The sequence below is a fragment of the Periplaneta americana genome, chromosome 4 (genome assembly GCF_040183065.1).
Source record: "Periplaneta americana isolate PAMFEO1 chromosome 4, P.americana_PAMFEO1_priV1, whole genome shotgun sequence".
Taxonomy (NCBI): Eukaryota; Metazoa; Arthropoda; class Insecta; order Blattodea; family Blattidae; genus Periplaneta; species Periplaneta americana.
The window spans coordinates 114,084,448-114,107,872 of record NC_091120.1 but is presented as its reverse complement, the minus strand read 5'-3'; the positions used below and the strand labels follow the sequence as shown (position 1 = coordinate 114,107,872).

Here is a 23,425-nt window from a genome sequence, read left to right as displayed (position 1 = left end):
GAGAGGGAAGGAAAAACCTTTTGTGCTGTTCGGGTGTAGTGGAGAGTTTTGCAGGAGCAAGAAGGGTGGGCGGCCATTTTGTGTAGAGCGTTTTTTAGACCTCTTTTTTTTTTTTAAAGGGAGAGAACAAGGTATAGGGAATCATCATGCAGGAGTGTTGGTGTGAGTTTTAGCCGTGTACCATGTATGGGGGTAGGTTTGGCAGTGGTGGCGGCGGGAGGGTGTGAGTGTGTGTGTGGCGGTTGTGTGCCGGGAGCCCGAGGGGTTGCTCGACGGGGGCTTTGGGAGGGAGGGCGGCTGCGCTGGGCGGGCGGGCAGCGAGCGTACAGTGTGAGCGAACGAGAACGAGCAGTGGCACAGTGAGTGAGCTAGAGAGAAGACGTTGGGCGCTGTACTCGTCGAGCTTCTCTGTGCCATCATAACAATAGCACAAGCAAACAGTTCCATCACGCCTCTCTCTTAAGGATTATTTCTTCGCAGTGAGAATAGTGTTACTGTTGAGGGGGGTACTCACATTGTTTTTTGTTTGAGTGTGAATCTCTAAGGATCTGTGAATATTTTTTTCAAGTATTTTTTTGAGTGGAACCACCACGACGATATAGGTTTTGTGTGATAACATAAATATTTTACAAAACCGTGTATTTTTATATTTTTGCGACTCAGCTCCAGCCTATGGATGTGTTTGGTTTTGTGTTGGTGTGATTTGTGTTTTCGTAACCGTTGTGAGCTCAGTTCGAAAAGCTTCGCACATTCCCTGTGCACTCGGCAGTAGAGATTTGGTAGCCTACCCCATTTGACCCCTGTGTTTGTGAAAAAAGCTGGAGGGACACCTGCAGCAGAGTGTATGGTTTCGCCTGGTGAATGCTGCAGCCAGCGCCAGTGGAGGAGGTACATCCCCTGCACCGAGTTTCTTGGGTTTACACGACCGAGGGGGTGGCGGGGGTTTAACAGCTTCCTCTCTGTCTCGGCTACCGTCTCAAGCTAGTGCCAGTACCGGCAGCACTTCCAGCACCTCTGCAGGACCACGGAGGGCACGCCACAGCAGTAGTAGCAACAATAGCCTCAGCAGTCGTAGCAGCACCCCCGCGGGCAGCGCAGCGGCGGCGGCGTCGGGAGTCCGGGGGACGACCACGGCGGGGGCGGGAAGCAGTAAGATGCGCTGCTGACATAAGATGTACCCCACCGCAGGAATGAACGCAGCGGCGGCAGCAGCTGCGGCGGCGGCGAGGCACCCGGTGAGTTCAGTTCCGGTTACCCAAACGGGTTTCTTTCCCCCAGAGCGTGGGCGGGAAACTGCGTGTCAAATCGAGGCAGGCCCTCCTCCTCGGGTTTCTCTCGAATTCGTCTCATCATGTTGCAACAGAAATTACCATTATGCCAGCAGAGGTGTAAAACAAGTGCGCTCTTGAAATGTAACATGAGTGCCGCTCTTTTGTAGGTTAGAGCGGTGTCAATCGTCGCGACTTCCTAAACAGCTCGCGTACATACAGGATTGCAGCTTGCGAGGATACACGAACTATCAAAAGGATCATTCATTTTATTCATGATTATTTTGTTAAAATCACTATTACCAGCGAAAATACTGACTGCACTTTCAAGGCATAGCAAAAATTTCAAATTTGTATGAAGTTAACGAAGACAAATCTCGATACATTCGTCCATACAAATGATTTTAACAGTTCGTTTTTGTCATTAGCGAGAAGAAATTCAGTAGTTTATGAGAATTGGTTTCGCAGAATTTCTATTGTTATCTGTACCAAAATAATCACTATTTCTTACGAGGTTATTGATATTGTGACCCAGACTCAATCCTCAAGATGTCCTTTATGCGTAGATCGCTCACATATCTTGTAAAACATTAGTCTGCTAAGATAACACCAGACCATAAAAATAATTATTTCTGTTCTGGATACGTCAATTTCTAAAATTACTCTTAACGGTAAAAGCATTTACTGCGCTATGGAGAAAATGCAAACATTTCGTGATTCAATCGTCCCCAAAGGCGACTCAAACATCTCTTGACAAGAAGGTATCATACTTAATGTTATCATTACCACTGTCGGAAAAATCACTTTTTACTTTTTTTAAGAAATTATATTTCGTCGTAACTCTCATATTCTGCGAGTTCATAATGCTGGTAAGAGCTTTGTGGGTAAGACGTAAATTCAACTTTATTGGGAAGTACGATAGAATTTAGACGTTTAATAGAATAAATAAATTCTAACCAAAACTTACTTTTTCATCATATAAATAATAATTATACGGTAACAAACAGCTATAATTTTGTTCAGGACTAATACATTCTCGATCTGTTTGTTGAGAAAAACAAATGTTTCCGTGAGACGGCAAGCGAGTCAGCCATCCTTTTCCCCCGTGCACGGTAATTTCTTGTGTCGTTGGGGACCCCAGTCACTGCGGGCAGATCTGGTCTGCCGGTTCACGGGAAAGCGCGCGCACATACATCTGCATAATAAACTATCGCATGGATTTAATGCGGCATGTAGGCGTACGAAAAAAAAAGAGTAATCCACCGAAATATTAGCAAATTTTTCTCTATAGTCGGTTGCATTAGTCGCATACAGAATTTTTACAATTTCATTTGAACTATCACTTACAGCAATATTGTTAGGTGTTGGACTATTTTTCCTCTTTATTTTAACATCTGGTTTCCGATATACACGGGACAGGGAATTATGGAAACACTTAGAAAATAACAGTATAGAAATACATATCTTTTTTTTTAGTGTAGTGAACATTTAATAAATTTGAAATTAACAAGTGAAACGACCAGACTTTCATTCACTTTGTGTCTGTAGGTCGAGTGCAAACCCAATTGTGTTTTCTGGCGCATGTTGGACGTTATCGTGCTATTCATATCTTCACTCGTGTTCATGCAGGAATGAACCGCTAACACTGCCACTTCCTATAAATATTCTAAAGATCCTAGTCTAGTTTGAATAATACGAAAATAACTTGCGATCTATTTTCGCTTGCGAAATATTAAATGTTTGTCATTTTCGACAATTCAGGACTTAAAAAAATGAAATACTATTATGATAAAAATTCAGGTAGTGTATTTATCACAGAAAGTAGTTGTCTGCGATGTATGTGTCAAATCGACATAAATATGAATTCGACAGCTGATCAACATTCATACAATTCCATGATTCACAATTCACGCAGTTCGGTAACTTCCAAGATGAAAATATATCTGTGATATTTGTGTAGCCCTGGGGACCGCTATTGTTGAGTAACGGATGTTTTGTTTGCCCGTTGCGGCTGATTGTAGGTCTTGTTGGCCCCAGTGTAATAAACTATTCCCTTTCCCTCGGGCGGTTATCTGTCGGTACAAAGCCGTTAAAAATGTGCTGTAATTGGAGAAAATATCTGTTCATATAGGCATGCTGTGGTAGAAATGTTGCGATTGTACTGACACAAATAGTGATACCCTTATTTGCAATAATTGCAATAATTTCCTCATAAGTAAATTTCTGTTTTTCAGAGAAAAAATATAGGCCTAAATGTTTTTGTTAAATAATTACTATGAATTCGCTTTCTTTCTATTTAGCTACTTATTCTCTTTCCCCTTGCTTGTGAAATTGTTTAAGGAATAAGGTAATTCCTGAAGTATTAATATTCCAGACACCATCATTGTCACAATAATCTACACTGTCGACTTAAGCCTAATTACTGGACGGTTCGTACTGCACACAGATTATAATATTTTAGACTAGGGCCTACTTACTGTAGTCCGTCAAAGTTTACTCGGTCTGCAAACATTCCGTTTTATTCTTGGTTAAGACTTTTGCACATACCCATGTACAGTACGTGTATTTAAAATCGGATTTGATGTGTCTTCATTCTCAGTAGATTCTCAAGGCCTTTTTTCTGTCTGCATCTTTAATATTTCTTTATATTTCCTCATTTATTTGATGGGTTAGTGTAACCACGCAGTGATCGAAATAATTTTATTTCTGATGTATCAGTTTCAGTCGCAAACGTTTGTTAGTGAGTACTAATTTCTGAATAATATTTCAGTATCGGGACATTAAATTGCTATTAGTTTATTATGTATAGATATATTTTTACAAAAACAAAGTTAAAACATTAGAACTGTTTATTAGATTAATTTTAATTCTAATTTAGACTTTTTTTCAGTTTTCTAATATAGTGCATATAGGCTACTTTTCTTGCGAGAAAATTTTAAAATTTAGAAAAATGTTTGTCGACTGGCATTTGTTATATATTTATGTCAGTACTATTTTCAGCTGCTGATTAAAAATAATTGCGATGATTGTCACTCTGAATAACCTATTTAGTTATGAAAAATAATGTGCTATCGATTAAAATATCAGCCTCTAATAAAAGATTTTCTTGTTTTCTAATTGTTTTCGTTGCACAAATTATATACAGCGCTATTAGGAATGAAAGTGGCATATTAGAACAAAGTCATGAATTGCGTTTCGGAGTTTACCTAGCGGTTCCCCTTGTACTCCAGAGAAGTAGTTTGTTTATTTCTTGTCATAGAGATAAGCTTGTGCGAGGATTGGCCTACGGCAATATTCTTTGATATAAAAATGATACTGTAACAGGAAGAAGAACGCCACACACCAACATCCGTTTGTGTACAGGAACTAAGTTTTACAGTACTGTCACTGCCTTAAATATGTAGAACACGAACACAGTCGATTTTTGCCCCATCGTATACCACGGTAAGAAGTGTAACTTTCATACAAAATTATTCAGGGGTAAAATATTTAAAGGGACAGAAATGAAATGAGCTCAATTTGGCACATTTTTATTTACACAATATTATTCTGAATTCTACATTATTCTTGTTTATAGATGCGTAATATAAAGGTTGAAATATGTATTGGCCTGTGTACACAACCCACCATAATATTTCGTGACGAAAATTAACACTTTAACTATTTTGGCGCATTAGACATTAACTATTTATATAAATTCACAATGATACATTATTTTCTCAAGAATATGAATTAAATTTGTGTGACATGGCGACACTGTAAATAGCCTATTATTTACTTAAAAAGCCTAGTAATGATATTTGGGTGAATAGTTTTTTGTAAGTTATTTTACGACGCTGTATCAGAATTTTAGGTTATTTAGCGTCTGAATGAGATGAAGGTGATAATGCCGATGAAATGAGTCCGGGGTCCAACATCGAAAGTTACCCAGCATGGGTGAATAGTCAAGAATTATGGTTTATAAAATTAGAATCTCAAGTTCAATCCTCTAATTTTTATTTTTTGTTTTCTTTAATGAAAATCGTAAGCTGTCGGTTTTTTTTTTTTTGTACGCAGTTTTTAGTTCTGGAAATACATATTGCATATTCTAAGCTGAAATAAAATGTATAAACATTTCTTTTTGATTGTTGAATTCGTGTCTGGAGAAGGGTTCGAGTTTTGCCTTATAACAGAATTTCAGGTGTAGTCTTAAACTTTATTTTTTTCTGTGTTAATTAAAGTTTTGAAACATCTTTTCTAATTGCTTTATCGTTTGTTTGCACTTAATGCATTTACTTATTGTTTACAATTGAAGAGCATTTTGACCTGAAATAAAATATATTGTCCTCTTGATTTCAGAATGATAACATAAAAGAACAATAACATTTCATAGGTCTAATTTCAATGGCTAAAAGCCACTATGAATGCTCCGACTTTTTTTATTATTTAACCAAATCACATTTTTGCAATATCCTTTTGTACTTGTTCTGGATAGATCTGTGACTTCATAAATACTTCGGTTTGAAAAAATAATATGATTGAACCTACGTACGCTTTTTCACGAGCCAAAATGATAGTCATTCACTTAAGCAGCTGAACTGCCCAGACATCACCCGAGAGTATTTACAGTGTTACAACATCGTCTGACGTTTCATTCCTTCCTTTTATGAAAGATAAACAAGATTGGTTATTTATGTAAAAATAAAAGTTTCTCAAGTTTTGTTAAAGATTCTGTAAGTTATATGCAAGAATTTTGATTTATGGCGAATATACACTAAACTTACTGAAATATGTACAGTGTTAGAAAAATGTTTTGCCGTACAGATTAATCCCAGAAAGGTGGCAGTGCGTATGATCAGAGGACGTGCGACCTGGGTCACAAGAGGACTAGATGAGGTAATAAAATTAGTTTTGTTTCGTTGTACGCCTGATCATGCGCACTGCCTCCTTATAAAGTATATGTGCGACAAAACTTTTTTCTAAGACTGTATTGCAAATATGATGCAATATAATAATACTGTAGAATCATAACAGAAAAGACATCATATTAGAGTAGGCTACTTATCCTAGCCTATTCTTCGCGATATTACACAGAAAATAATCTTGTTTATCTACGGAGCAACTTAAGTCCTAGGCCTATTATGTGTTATGAAATATGTAGGATTATTGTAATATAACTAACATATTTCAACTTTATATAATTTCTTAACAAATTGAGTAAATAAGCTATAGAATGTGTGAAGAACGGGATTTATTTATTGCTAAAACAAAAGCTTCCGTTCTTATAATGCAACAATTGAAAAATAAACAAGTTTGTTCGCCATTTGCTTTGCTTATTAAACACATTTTCCATGTGTGAGAGAATGGTTTTAAATCTTCAAACAAGAATTAGTTTGCAATGTTATTATGTTATATATATGTAGTAGAAATTGCACTGCCGGATTAAGAAGATTTCGAATAAAATTGCATCTGAAAGACTTCTCTTATACGGTGCTTTCTGAGTGTGTATTAATTGGAAGTGTGAAGAAACTGCTTCAGTTCATGATAAAATGGAATAGAGAAGACCAAGGACAATATTATATTCAGGTCGCAGAGGTTCTTCCTTCATGAAAGCCAAAACTCAGTAGTGCTAATGTGTTGAGCAAACGCTTGCAAATGTCATACAACATTGGACAATTTTATGCAAACTTCAGAAAATATATTCTTATAAATTGTAAATGAAGTTTGGATTGAAGGAATTTGATTATGAAAAGCGATAGAATGTTTCATTATGAGTATTAGCTTATAAGGAAATTGAACCGGAATGGTTATCTCGAATTCGATGGACGGATGGCACCAGACTTACTCTCATTGGTGGAATCAGTACTCACAATTTATTGTCTAATATGGACAACAAACAATCCACGTGTACAGACTAAAGGCTGGTTCACAATAAACCGGGAACGGAAACGGCAAAGAGAACGAGAACGGAAATAATATTTAAATAGGCCTACATTTATTTTAACAATATTTCCGTTCTCGTTCTCGTTGTTGTTCCCGGTCCCGGTTTATTGTGAACCGCCTTAAATTTCATTCTTAGCAAATTCCATAGCCGCTTAGTTAATTAATTGTATCAAAGTATGTTACATGGGAAAGGGTGGGGTTGCTAGAGTTACATAAACAGCGTGAAGTACTCAAATGATTACGATTTTCTTTCAATAGACGCTAATGTAGGCCTAATATTATACGAATAAGTTAATACCAGTAAAAATATAAGCATTTTGTTCTGGAAATAAAGAAATAATATGTGCGCAATATTTTTAATGGAAGTAAGTTAAGTTATGCTTTTGCATACACAATCAAAAATATTTAAAATCGTCATCAGCATAATTTTCAAAGTATATCACTTTGACTACGGTATGATAGACTATTATATACGTATGAAACTTGACTTTTACAACCTGCTATGATGAGTATTCGACCTTATGAAACTTCTAAAGGGCTTACATGGTGAATAAATGAACAAGATACTTATCAATTTTTGTAACGTTCATGGTAATTGTAATTACGTAGTAAGCATTGGCCACGCCACCATCTTCCCACAGTTGAGGTCCAGGGAACATACTTTCCCGTTAGAGTGTAAAGAGGCTAACAATAAATGTCAGTCGTAAGAAAACGTTGAAAATGTAATTAAACTGTATGTATATATATATATATATATATATATATATATATATATATTTGGTAATGCATATGCCTTGGACCTCTTTCCTGCAAATTACCACTTTGATAATATTTTTTCCTACCATATTTCATAAATATTGAAATATAACGAGTTAAGTGTCAAAATAAAATGTCTTAACATCTGATCTTATAATATCTTTAATAAGAATGTACAGTATATTCACATTAGTCTTGAGTCGCAGATCAGGCCTAATATTTAACACTAACCTGAGTTTTGTAGTGATGAATGTTTTGAACTAATGCGAAAACTAGAATATAAAACGTCAGTTTTGGTTACATGTGCAGCCTAGAGAATTTAATACAGTGAGGTTAGTTGGGGACGCTCGGATTTAGCAGAAGCTGTTCCCCGCCAAGAGATGACATGGTCACCGGGAACAGTGCGTTCGAATTCTCGGCGCTCAAACAATGAGTGACACTGAGTTTCACTTTGTGTTGTGTTGTGAAAAGTAAGTTGGCGGTCAGAGGTGTAATCTTAAAAGTTTAAGTTAAGTTTAAAGTGCTCCGTGTAGGCTACTGTTGTAATGACTTATTCATTACGTAACATACTTAAATACGGAAACAAAAAGCTTGTGCGCAACAAGACGCAAATTTCGGGAAACGTTTCCAGAGAGATCTGTTTCAGCTACCAGTACAATAAGACTTTAAAAGACGTTCATGCGGACAGGTTCGGTAAACGATGAAAAACCGAAAAGAGAGCGCCGTGTTCTGTCGGAAGAGAAATTAGACTAGATTGGTGAAAGATTGGAACACACCCCTCAAAAATCCTTCAGACGTTTAGCGCAGGAAACTGGAATAAGTAAAAGTTCTGCTCCTGTAGCGACAAAATTACTTAAATTAAGGCCCTACACAACGCAAGAAACCCATACTCCATAACGAACTTAAACAGAATATAAGAGATGCAATTAATTCTATCAGTGCTGTAGAACTGCGAAAGTGACTGCAAATTTCATAAAAAAAAAAAACGTCAAATGTGCGTTGCAGTAAATGGAGGATATTTTGAGCAACGAATGTGAGCTTGGTAAGTACTGTAATTTTTAAGAATTGTAAGAGTAGAATTATAGGCCTGAAGTGCCGGAGACGCGCGCGTTCCTCGCAGTAACCTACACATTGATAGACGGGCCGGCTCCAGACGAAAACCCTAGCGTCCCCAAATAACCTCACTGTAGGCCTACTTCATTAAGAATATTAATCCGTATACAGGTATTTACAATATGACATTTTAATTTACATTTCTTTTTTACCTTGATTTTGTTTCTAATGTTAAATACTGTACTTATGCAGCATCAAATTCATTATGTAGACTGATAAGGTTTAAAGGTTGGTAGAAAAGAGTTCGCCTAATAATGAAGCATTGTACCTATAATTTAGTAACAATATAAAATCCTAGATATGAGTTAAATGTCCATTTTGGTTACACGAAAAAGCTGTAGAATCATGATATAGTATACCCATGCTAGTTGTACAGTACACTTGGTCAAAATGAAAGTCGCCGCTGCTCAAGGCAGCGAAAATTTTCAAAGTCTCTTCGGGTGAGCGCACAGTTCACTACAGTAAACCTCCGTGCGCCGCTTTAGTTAACTCCATAATACAAGGCGCTGATTTGGGCTACCTCCACAGCATGCTTCGAATCTCAGTAGTATATTTTTGTTTTGTGATTTCTTTTATTTTTTACAACTCCTTTTAGTGTAATATAATCAAATAATTTTGCTTATGTTAATTCATGTGACTTACAGATAATTACAAAATTGGTGAAAATTTGTGGTTATAATTCCAGGAAATAAGGATATATTTTGTCATCAGAGTTATGGTTTTTCTTCTTGTTTACAATTACTACGTTTTGGCCCTGATGATCACGGATTTAGATTAGTATAATAATCATATTCCCTATAGCACAACTTGCAAATTAATTATTGTCAATTATTTAACTGTCAACATGTTATTTACTGAATGTTCCTTAGACAATAGAGTGTAAAGCGGCAGGGATTAATAAAATAATTAACACAGCATTTTAATACCTCCACAGCGTGCTTGGCATGGAGCAGTGGTTAAGCTACTTAACTTCTATGCAGACAGGTCGAATTCGAATCTCCGTAGTAATTTTTTTTGTTCTTTCTTTTATTTTTTACAACTCCTTTTTGTGTAATATAGTCAAATAATTTTGCTTATGTTAATTCGTGTTACTTACAGATAACTACAAAATTGGTGAAAATTTGTGGTTATAATTCCAGGATATCAGAATATATTTTGTCATTGGAATTAATATGGTTTTTGTTCTTGTTTACAATTAATACTACGTTTAGATTAGTATAATAATCATATTCCCTGTAGCACAACTTGCAAATTAATTATTGCCAATTATTTAACCGTCAACATATTTACTGAATGTTACTTAGGCAATAGAGTGCAAAGCAGCAGGTATTAATTAACACAGCAGTCTAATATGAAAGCCCCTAATTGTCGTCTTTAGTGTAACTTCCATCTAGCGCCAAAAGTTTCTATTAACACGAAAAAAAAAAAATAATAAAGCGAAAAGTATTCTAAGGATAAAAAAATGACGAAAACCTGTTATAGAGCAATTCCACGTGTAACTGACTGACATTTACAGTACACTTTGACAGCAAAATGTCTGCCTAAATTGCATAATGGGTTGAAATTAGACTGTGTCACCGCAGGATTTTATAGAGGGAAGTGTACACTTAAGATACATATAAAAATAAACGTCTTTAATAGGAAAAGTATACTATTTATTTACGTCCAAAATGTGTGTAACAGACTGACATAAATGTCAACTCTCTCTTCGGGTGAACATGGTTCTCCACAGATTTATCTGAATTGTCATTGCTGATACAATTTTGCAAAATATAGTTCGGAAAGGAAATTGTAATCTTCAGTTTAAGTTGAAAACGACCTCCAAACCATGATTATCAATGGAGTTATGGCCGAAAAAGTGATGTGTAACAGACTGACCTCATTCCGTAACTGACTGACATCTCTGAATTTTAAAATGAAGTTGCACTTACAGAACCGTAAATAATACAACATAATATGAAACTTGATAAGTAGTAAATTAACATAACGATTAATTTAAATGAATCATATGTTTTCCAGAATACAAAAATTAGTTTGCTTAACCATGCATCTTAAATGACACAAATTAATGCACATACAAGTATTACATAGGCCTACTTAATAACATATATAGTTCTTTCTGTGTGATTAAATACTGTAATACAAGCCATATGCATTGGTGTTTAATTTTAGGACTATAAGAGTGTCACAGCAACCTTGACAGCGCTTATCACTCTATATGGCATCAACTCCCCAGCGGTAAGACAGTATGTTACGTTATTCAAGCGCTTTCCTAATCATCTGGCACTGACCTCCTTATCGATTACGATAATGTGACGCAGATTACAGTTTATATTTCCCATGCCTATGGCTGTTATATATTATGTTCATAATAATAGATTAGAATGTTGAGTTCTACTTTCAGATTGAATTTGAACCATTGGAATTAAACACGTAGAAGCACTCCACGGCACTCGTTGACTCACTTATTTAGTCTAACAAGTATGTACTGCAGGAACATTGTCAATATGTCACTTGCTATCTGAACAATTTTTTAGTTTCTTTTCACACACGGAACCTGTGGACCTTTCGCACTGATTGTTCACAAGACAGTTGTACATATTCTACAACATAGGGGTTTAACACTTTCACGTAATGAACTCCATGAGATACCGGAATAGGTGCAAGATGTTCAAATTGTTTTTCGAGATACTTTTTTCCTTCGTCTATCTCAATCTGTGCTACCTCCTTAACAATAATTTGGATGTTTTTATTGCTCACAATGTTACAAAATTCTGTACCGCTTTGTATCTTCTTCCCCGATTTCGCAGGCATCCATGCCATCCTTTTTACTTGGCCTCCAATCACATCCACGGCCTCTTTGCCATGATGTAACTGAAATAAGTTCCATTCTATGTTAAATTCAAATATGCGAGCAAGCAATGTCACATTGCTCAATGTTTACTTCTGTTTAAAATGACTCTCTGCTTTATCTGAAAATATTTTTACCACCTCAATGTTCGGAAGAATCGTCAAAATTTCCGAAAACACTTTTCGTAGACAAACATTCACTGCATAGCCCATTTGTCATGTGCTACATAATCTGACACTAATGCAGAGGATTTCTTCTGAACTTCCCTATCACCTTCCTGTTTAAACCAGGCAACAGCAGTAAACATTGAAACCTGCTTATTGCTCCAATGAGCTGCCTGAATCTAATTTTGCTTTTTGCAGGTACAATTACTGCACACTTATCACCAGTTCACGTACAACTTCACCAAGGCCTTCCAAGTAACTAAGCACATTGTGAGAATGAACAGCATAACAGCTGAGAGCGCGACATGTCAGTCACTCACAATGCCGCTGCGGAAAACGAAATCACTTTAGAAGAAAATGTTCTAATACTTTTTTATTGGTCATGTAGTAATAACGCAGAATACCAAAGGAAATTTTAATCCGTCAATTATTGTGCTGTGTGGAAGAGTTTTTGTATGTTTATTGTGACGGACTGACCGTAACTTACAGTACAAATAATTATAATGATTTTAAGTTATTTAGGATCTTAGGATACTTCAACTAATTACGTATTTACTTCAAGGAAAGAGCAAAATATAGTATACAAAAAAGACGGCTCGAAATAAAACTAATTTACGTGTCCAAATTGTGACACGAAACATAAGTATCTATACGTGTTTTTTTAAGCGTTTGGAATATGACAAGATCTGCAGCAAGTTATAGACTAAAAGAAAGAGTATTTTAAACATTATCTTACGAAATAAGGCGATTTAAAGTATAAACAAACATATTTCTTCAACAAAAATACTCCTATATCAATTTCAAGAAATTCGCCTCAGTATGACATTTTCGTGGAATTGCTCTATATTTTCACTAATGCATTTAAAAGACAACAAAAAAAAAGTTTACTATCTCCACGAAGATTTGAACTTGCAATGTCACAAACGTTAAGCTATCGTTCTACAAACTACGCTAAGAGTTTTACTGCAATCAGAATGACTTGTAACGAGCATTGATCATACTCCACTTGAGAACCTGTTATGCAGTATATAGTGTTTGTGTTACAATATTCACTGTTTAAACACTCTGAACGATCTGTCTGTGTTAAATCTCGTATATGAAATATTTTCTTGGAAGATTTAATGATTAATAGTTGTGTTCCCCATTATACCTACTAGAAGAATATATGGAATCTTCTGAACAATGCCTGGCTGTCCCGTGCGCTCACGGAAATACGTGATTCGAACTTAGTCTCTCAGACGCCCGCCACTTTCATTTTGACCAAGTGGTACAGTAGGGCCTATTAGTAGTTCTCAATTTGTTTGCTACGATCACTCGTCAGAAACTTTTTCAGTTTTATGTTCATGGAAGAGTTTCTGAAATATAACATTAAACATATTAAATTGAATTTTGAAAAATAATATTTATAATTTTTAATGGTACTCAATGCTTTTTTTACCTTTTTTTTTACTCAATGCTTTAATTTTTTTATTTTTTTTTTTACTTCGTTATTTAAATTTCTTGATAAAATTTAATTTTTGTTTTGCTTTGCAGTAGGCTACAGTGTTGTACACGTGCTTAAGGAGATTTAGTTTTGATAATTTTGATTTGGAATACATTTCTAATATTGTTTCACTACGTAGACCTACTGTAAGTGATACAAGGACAAAGTTTGAGTCCATTCTGGATATTTAATACTGCTGTAAATTTACAACAAAATTCCGATATGTTTTAAGTAAAAAGAAAGATGTAACTTATTTAACACCAAACAATTTATCCTAATTACGAGCTTAGCAAGACATTTTTGTCATATTTACAGCTATCCGTAACTTCAACTGACCTTAAATCTAATAAAGTATATTTTTCAGTGTAGTGAGAAATTATTCCAGAGACTATGAAACAAGTACGTATGACTTAGAATTTATAACCGCATAATAGATTATGTTTAGCCAATGTAAAATCAAGCGTTGGATTAACATGAATTGCAAAGAATGTTGTCAGATAATGTGAGCTTAACACATAGGGTAGTAGTTCTTTTGTCAGTGTCGAGGACATCAGTTTTTCTAGTTTTGTCAAAATGAGTGTTCATTGCCCATTGGGAACTTCTCCAGAAGTTTTGACCTGTGACCTGCTTTTTTAAGAGATTGTTCTTTCAATCTAATACTCGACCGTCATCATAACAATATATTTTGTACAATACAGACCTACATGATTAATTATACAATTTTTTTTCAATTTATATAAGTCCATTTCCGAGAAAGAAGTAATCAGGATTTGAAAAGAAGTACGATTTTTATAGCACTCTTAATAGTAACCTTGTGGTTTTAACAGCTCACGTTCCATATGAGGTTTCAGTAAAGGTATCTGTCGATTGTGCGTGTACAAGACAGGTTTATCACTCCTAATTGTGCAAAAATTGTATTTATGCAACTATATCTATGAGTGTAAGGTTGTAATGAGCAACGTGTCGCAATTATCAAGAATTACTAGCTTGTTTCAGATATGTTGCAAATTGCGTTTGTATAGTGGAAACAATAACGAAATTTCAAATAAATATTATTGTTTTTGGTTGGACTGAATACTGTATCCGTATTGTATAGCAGTATAGAACTCACAATTTTCTTTTTCTTTTAAGATATAGGGTTGTAACCTATTACAGCTTCATTCATCCAACGTTTTCTAGGTTTTCTAAGGTTTCGTTTTCCAGATTATCTATCACTATGAACATTTTTTTGGAATGTATTCATCTGACACTTTGCTTAGCCCTACATGTTATATCCATTGGGATTTACATTTTTTAATTCTTTGAACTGCCGATTTTTAGTCCTTATCCGTACATCTTGATTTATTACTCTTTCTTTTCGAGCACAACCTTTTACCGCCCATAAGAATTTCATTTCTGATGCTTCTGTTCTAACCATTCTTTTCTCGATAAGTCCATGTTTTGCTTCCGTATGCTAATTGCGGTACATCCATTACATTGTAAAATCATAGCTGGATGTCTTTTTTGTTTACATTTTTTTCTAATTCCTGTTGCAACTGGTATAAACAGCTTGAAATGCTGAGTTTGAAATTCAAGTTGTATTCATTTACTATAGAAAGGAGTATCCTCTTCCTTTCTACTTCATTCAAATTATAGATAGAATTAAACGAGCAGGCGATTCAGTAGACACAGCCTGTAAGATAGTAAGGAACTAGAGTCGTGCACAACTGGTTACGAAAAATAGAAATTATATATTACTATTGAACGCCTGGCGCTGTAGTCAGTATGCAAAGCTCTTCCGTCTCGCGGAGTGTCTCAGGTTCAGTTTAACGAGTTGTTTCTCACTCTTTGTGGATGGATGGCAAAGACAGACCACACTGAGCCATGCAGGAGTTCCAAGAGCCCTTGCGAGAACGTGATTATTATCATGTAGGCCTACTATTTAATTGATAATTCTTCTCTCACTACAATCAATCAATCATTCATCCATTGACTCATTGATTCATTCATCGATGGATTCATTGATTGACTCACTCACTCACTCACTCACTCACTCACTCACTCACTCACTCACTCACTCACTCACTCACTCACTCACTCACTCACGTATTACAGTTGGTGTGGTCAAGAGCAAAACATATCTTGTTAAAAATGATTTATTAGTTAAATAATGCATATGCTTAGAGTAGGCCTAATTAAAAGGCATTAACAACTACTCTTTTAGAGTTATGCATTTTGAGTTTAAAGTGTAAACGTTACAATAGAATGTATGTAGTAGTCATTTTCTCTTCTGTTTCGTAAGTAGGCCTAATTGTAATTTTAAGATTTTTTTTATTAATATTAAGATTTTTTTTATATTAATTGTAATTTATTCTATTCTTGCATTTCTTTATACACGAGATTTCATATTATGCATTACACTTATTTCCTTTGTTGATACCGGTGTCCGTTTATTCATCTATATATGTTATGGAGATAAGTGTAATAAAGTATGCAATCAATTGTAGGCCTGTATTAAGCGAATACATTTTTAAATTACACATGAGAGATTTCCTTCAACTGTTCCTCCGTTTGTGTACTCAGAAAACGTCAGTGTTCTGTCTAGCCTGCAAACCATCAGGGGCAACCGGTTGAAATTCGAACATTCGGTCGGATGCTCTATCATCGGTCGAATGAAAATTGGTTATAAGCCCTATTCTGCACCCCTCTATAAGGAACTGCTAAACACAAAACTTTAACTGGAAAACATCGCGAAATCGAACTGAATTTATTATTAAAAATTTATTTTAAAATTTGACCAAATCCTTCCTACTAACAGCTACATGCGCTAAATTAATTTCTGCTGATAGTTGTGTCTGTTGTGATTTTTTTTATAAAGTCGTTAAGAGTTAAAAGCTTGTTATTAATTTATTTTTATTCTATGGTTAGATTTGCGTTCAAACGTATGGGGATCGTTTTAAATATTCCTTTACAGATCAGCTGTTAGAGCGCAAAAGTGACTGCAACTTGAAATCAAGATGAAATCAGACATAAGCGTTTTTTTGTGTTTATGTCCTGAATTGCTCCACATATTATAATGCACTCTGTTCTGATTGCAAATTCATGTTTTCATTCTTTTAAAATTGTTAAAACAAAATTTTCGTAATAATTCTGCAGTGCCTGGGAAAAGTGACATAAGTCACTTTCCACAAACCTTTTTTGATAATTTATTGGCAACTTACGGAACATCTGCTCGCTTGGAAAAAGATACATAAGTATTTCTCCCATTACAATAATTCATACAGAAAAAAATCAAATCGACATAAACAAGCGTAAGTTGTCAATAAATTATCAAAAAATGTTTGTGGAAACTGATTTATGTCACTTTTCCCAGGCACTGAAGAATTATTCTTCCCCCTCAGCTACATGCAAAAAACTAGAAATTGATATTTATTTCGTATGGACAGATAATTAACCCCTTTGTTTCATGATATAATTAAATTATAACAGTCAACACAATTGGCTCCAGCGTCTGGTAGTGGAACAGAAACGTGGCCTGTTTCCTTGGCATATTTATGCCGGTTAGTACCTGCTTATATCCCATTAACATATTTTCTCGAATAACGTCTCTTTAGCTAAGGCATTTTAGGTTTCTGGTTACAAAGCTAGCAAACTCGAGTTCAACTTCCGGTATGGAAATGAAGATTCATCTCTTTCATGGGAATTGGGTGTGCTTCCATTATTGTGTACGTGTCATGTGATTTCTTCATCACATAAACATTGTAAATGTAATTGCAGTACCTACTCAAAAATACGTTATTATGATTTTGTAAAAATGTCACATTTTGTGTTTGCGAAAGTTTACTGTTAGTGTAGGTTTGTTGTTAGTAAATTTAAGGGGTATTAAGAATATGTAATTATGTAGTTAAGGATGCCTTTCCGTACTTAGATTAATTGAAAACCCCCTCTTTTAAGAAAAACCTGCATTTAAGGAAAAGGTAATTAGTTCCACAGACATTCGTTAAATGGGGGTTTTACTGTATTCGCAATTCCGCTTAGAATGAGGACAAAACTTGCCACAAGCCAAGTCCTTGAAAGGTGGTGGTTGTGGTGGCGTTGGTGGTCATCACAAGTTGATAACTGGACTATATGGTCTGTTTTACTAAAGATATAATGTTTGTAACAAATTATTCTTGTATGAAAATAAATGTGTTTAGTGTTATCAATACATTCGGATTTAATTTTGCTTTTCATGATATATTTTGAATGTTAACGAGTAATTTGAAATTAGTCTAACATTGTCTTAATCCTGTCTTTGGGCAGCCGATACTATTATAATATCTTGGTGCTCTGTCTGACATTTTATTCTCATTTTTATTGGTCACATATTTCACCATTCTCAGATATATTGATTTCAAACACTGTCTCACTTATGTTTAGTTATATTTTCATCCCAATTGTTATTAGTAGAGAGCGAAATTTAGGCAAAAACCTATTTTTCCTTGATATATACAAGCTTGAGATTTAATATTTACATTTTTCATGGAAATATAGTTATAAATAAAGGGGTTTTATAGTGTCTAAAATGCCTATTTTGACGTTAGTGCCTATGTTTAAGTTTTTTTTAATTTTTTGCATCATTTTTCGTACCTGTTTACTGTTTTTCTTAACATTCTGTACCGTTTACATTCCAAGACAGATAAAAACTCCTTCCTAGCAATGAACACCACAATAGAGAAGTACCTCCGGGCCACCCCCTTCTCATTCTTACAATCCTTCAATCCTAAAATTCCAACTTTCTGTCGGCCTGAGTAGCGTAGTCGGTATAGCGCTGGCCTTCTGCACTCGAGGTTGCGGGTTCGATCCTGGCCCACGTCAATGGCATTTAAGTGTGCTTAAATTCGATAGGCTCATGTCAGTAGATAGATTTACTGACATGTAAAAAAAAACTCCTGCGAGGCTTATTATTATTATTATTATTATTATTATTATTATTATTATTATTATTATTATATCTCTCTGTCTGTCAGCAATTTAACACAAACTCGCTGAGTTGTACCCGAGTAAGCATTCTCTTACATTTCAAGACAGATAACAACCCCTTTTTTTTACCATTTGTAAGTTAGCAGTAAGCGACACAATAGCCACAATAGGTGCTGATCATCTACTGTGAAGCAAACTATGGAAATGTGATTGGTGAATGAAAAACTTACTTACTTACAAATGGCATTTAAGGAACCCGGAGGTTCATTGCCGCCCTCACATAAGCCCGCCATCGGTCCCTATCCTGTGCAAGATTAATCCAGTCTCTATCATCATATCCCACCTCCCTCAAATCCATTTTAATATTATCTTCCCATCTACGTCTCGGCCTCCCTAAAGGTCTTTTTCCCTTCGGTCTCCCAACTAACACTCTATATGCATTTCTGGATTCGCCCATACGTGCTACATGCCCTGCCCATCTCAAACGTCTAGATTTAATGTTCCTAATTATGTCAGGTGAAGAATACAATGCGTGCAGTTCTGCGTTGTGTAACTTTCTCCATTCTCCTGTAACTTCATCCCTCTTAGCCCCAAATATTTTCCTACGCACCTTATTCCCAAACACCCTTAACCTATGTTCCTCTCTCAGAGTGAGAGTCCAAGTTTCACAACCATACAGAAGAACCGGTAATATAACTGTTTTATAAATTCTAACTTTCAGATTTTTGGACAGCAGACTGGATGATAAGAGCTTCTCAACCGAATAATAACATGCATTTCCCATATTTATTCTGCATTTAATTTCCTCCCGAGTGTCATTTATATTTGTTACTGTTGCTCCAAGATATTTGAATTTTTCCACCTCTTCGAAGGATAAATCTCCAATTTTTATATTTCCATTTCGTACAATATTCTGGTCACGAGACAATCATATACTTTGTCTTTTCGGGATTTACTTCCAAACCGATCGCTTTACTTGCTTCAAGTAAAATTTCCGTGTTTTCCCTAATCGTTTGTGGAGTTTTTCCTAACATATTCACGTCATCCGCATAGACAAGAAGCTGATGTAACCCGTTCAATTCCAAACCCTGCCTGTTATCCTGAACTTTCCTAATGGCATATTCTAAAGCCAAGTTAAAAAGTAAAGGTGATAGTGCATCTCCCTGCTTTAGCCCGCAGTGAATTGGAAAAGCATCAGATAGAAACTGACCTATACGGACTCTGCTGTATGTTTCACTGAGACACATTTTAATTAATCGAACTAGTTTCTTGGGAATACCTAATTCAATAAGAATATCATATAATACTTCCCTCTTAACCGAGTGATATGCCTTTTTGAAGTCTATGAATAACTGATGTACTTTACTCTTATACTCCCATTTTTTCTCCATTATCTGTCAAATAAAAAAAATATGATCAATAGTCGATCTATTACGCCGAAAACCGCACTGATGATCCCCAATAATTTCATCTACGTACGGAGTTAATCGTCTCAAAAGGATATTGGACAAAATTTTGTACGACGTCAACAAAAGTGATATTCCTCGAAAGTTACCACAGTTGGTTTTGTCCCCCTTTTTAAAAATAGGTACAATTATGGACTCCTTCCATTGTTCTGGTACAATTTCCTTTTCCCAAATAGCAAGTACAAGTTTATAAATTTCGTTAGATAATGCACTTCCACCCTCTTGTATTAATTCTGCTGGAATTTGATCGATACCTGGAGACTTGTACTTTTTCAGATTTTCTATCGCAATTTCGACTTCTGAAAGCGTGGGTTCGGGTATAATTGGCTCAGCAGTTTGTATTTCAATTTCAATAGTTTTTCCATCTGTTTAGGATTGATGGAGAGTCTGCAAGCAAGTCACCATTCTCATCCTTGATCACGTTTACCCTTGGCTGATATCCGTTCTTAAATTTCTTTATACCCTTATTTAAATCTCGAATGTTTTTATTCTTACTATTTGTTTCTACCTCATTCAGTTTTTCCTTCAAGTAACCTCTCTTTTTATTCCCAAGTGTACGACTTGCTTCCCGTCTTTCATTGAAATAATTATCTCTCATCTCCTCAACTGGATCCTGTAAGAATTTCAATTTTGCCTGTTTCCTTCTTTCTACTACCATGCAACAATCTTCATCAAACCACGGTTTCTTTTTCTTAGTTTCATAATAACCTATGCTCTGCTCAGCTGCAATTTTGTTACTATCTCTGATATTTTCCCACACGCTATTAACATCTAATTCTTTCTCAACTTCGTCGGCACTTTCTAAAGTTGCAAACCTATTCGAAATTTCGACCTGATAATTTTGCTTAGCTTCCTCGTCCTTTAATTTCGAAATATTGAATCTTCTAATATTAACTTATTGCTCTACTCGCTTGGCTACAGATAATCTTCCTCTTAATTCTCCAATCACCAAATAATGGTCAGAATTACAGTCTGCACCCCTGAAAGTTCGAATATCTACTATACTAGTATGTCTCCGTTTATCTATCAAGATGTGATCTATTTGGTTGTGTGTCAACCCATCTGGAGAAGTCCAAGTATATTTATGTATATCCTTATGGGGGAATGTTGTACTTTAGACAATTAAATTTTTCGATGTGGCAAAGTTGACTAATCTAATTCCATTGTCACTACTAGTTGCGTGTAGGCTCTCTTTTCCAATAGTTGGTCTAAAAATATCCTCCTGTCCTACTTTAGCGTTGAAATCCCCCAATAAAATTTTCATGTGATATCTAGGTAACTGATCAAAAGTCTGTTCCAATTCCTCATAGAAGCTATCCTTTATATGGTCGTCTTTCTCTTCTGTAGGGGCGTGAGCATTTATAACTATGATGTCGCACCATCTACCCTTAAGTACTAAATATGATAACCTGTCACTGATAAATTCGACCTTTTTTACTGCTGATCTAACTTAAAAACAGAATGCCTTTATTTTGTGTATGCATGTATACCCGTGTAAAATGTGAAATGTGTGGGTTTCTTTTAATCCTAGAATTTTGTATTAAATAAATCTTGAATCTTATATTAGTGATATTCTTGAACAAAAAAGCTTATTTTTTATTTTATACAGCCTAAATAAAGGAGTTTAAGAGTCTATTTTAGGCGCCTAAAATACCACCTTTTAGGCCTAAAATTCTGCTCTCTAGTTATTAGTTAATTTTAGTAGTTTCAAGTCTGTTATCAGCTGCATAATATGTCAGCCTAGAACGCGTAGCTGTGTTGTATATTGCATTTTTTTATCTCAACGTTTATTCCACAAGAAACCAACTTTTTAAAGCTGATGATGATATAAGTGGTTTATTGGCTGAATTTTATACTTCGTTATGAAAAACATCTTTACAGATTACATCTTTTCGTAAATAATTAACAATAGGTATTGTAAATGAAACAAAATAGATAGTAACTTACACTTCTCATTCTTATAAACCAAAATTATTTCGTGATTACAATTAGTAAAATTACTCCCCTTCATATAAGAAGATTATTTTTATAGGCTTTTGTAGAGCTTATAGATTTGGTATTCCATATGATATCATCTGATAAAGGTTTTAAAATAGTGAATGAATCAATTTATTCTGTTACGTTATTCCAAAGAGGATAGATAGTCTACTAAATTTTCATGGTCGCTTTGGTAATGCAATGAGAACACACTGAATGTATCTACCTACAGAATGCCGGCACTTTTATTATTTCTGACCTAGATCTCTATACTTCATGGGCTGTACCGCCTGGCCCATGGATTGTAGTTATCTTCGAGTAGCAAGTATGTGAGGCTGACAGTATAATCATTAGGTGTCGCATTAAGTTGATTGCGGTTGCAGAACGCAACGCCTCGGAGTGAGAGAGACGGGATGGTGACCGAGATAAAACTGTCAAGATGTCACGGCTTGCTGCTCATTGCGGCACCCTATAATGTGATGGTACAGCGCCGCTTTGTTTTTATCTCCATCTTAAAGTGCTCATTTTATCATATTTCGGTGTTACCAGCATGCTTATCTGATATGCATAGTGTGCTTACGTGTTTGACAATTAATTTTACATTTGGTATTTCTATCTATGTATTCTTGTTAAAAGTCATTAATAAACTGTAAGGGGTAGTCATACCTAAGTTTGTTTCTGTTATAAAGAAATGAGTGGACAATTTTTAACGGGACGAACATTAATTACATAAACGCTGATATTCCGGATTAAGGGGCTAGATACAGCTTAAAGGAGTAAAATTTTTAAAATATTCATAATTTTTTTCCTCCATTACTGTATCTTGTACAATAATGAAAAGTAGTATGTGTAAAACACTGTCCTTCTGCTATATGATAAACATATTTTTACGATTTAAAAAAATATTAATATTATTATTATTATTATTATTATTATTATTATTATTATTTATTTTATTTTTTTTTTCAAAATTCACTGTGCAGTGATGAAGCGTTTCCATCATAACTAAAAAATTATCCAACATTCTGTGATGAAATTTTTTGTGTGTATTTATGCATGTCATATTTACAATATTATGCAAAATCACTTCTCTACCTTTGATAGATTGTCTGATAAAAAATAAATCAATTTATAAAAATGGTCAAATATCAGTATTTTCTTCTAACACAAAATAAAACAAAATATTATTTATTAAGGAATGTAGTTGAAGAGCATGATATTGTAGACATGAATTTCAGCAATAAAATAAAAGCGAGAGAATATGAAAAAGTTAACAAGTGTATGAGTTATGAGAGAAACGCTTCATCACTGCACAGTTAACTGCCACCGTTTTGAATCTGGGAAAAAAAAAATAAATAAATAAGTTAAATAATTTTTTTAAATCGTAAAAAAAAATCATATAGCAGAAGGACAGTGTTTTACACATACCAATTTTCATTATTGTACAAGATACAGTAATGGAGGAAAGAAAATGTTGAATATTT

The 23,425-nt window shown here is 34.9% G+C and overlaps 1 protein-coding gene across 6 annotated transcripts in view; it reads left to right on the top strand.

The window, feature by feature from the left end:
• Positions 1-282: 282 nt before the first annotated feature.
• Positions 283-23,425, top strand: part of LOC138698122 (transducin-like enhancer protein 4) — an 814,654-nt gene continuing 791,511 nt past the window's right edge. For 5 of the 6 annotated variants that reach the window (XR_011331700.1, XM_069823853.1, XM_069823855.1 and 2 more), the window contains exon 1: positions 283-1,235. Coding sequence is in view for 4 of the 6 variants with exons in the window: in XM_069823853.1 (XP_069679954.1) it covers positions 1,173-1,235 (63 nt within the window). In the remaining 2 variants the exon portion in view is untranslated. The remainder of the gene's footprint in view (positions 1,236-23,425) is intronic. The other variant, XM_069823856.1, reaches the window with a different exon arrangement.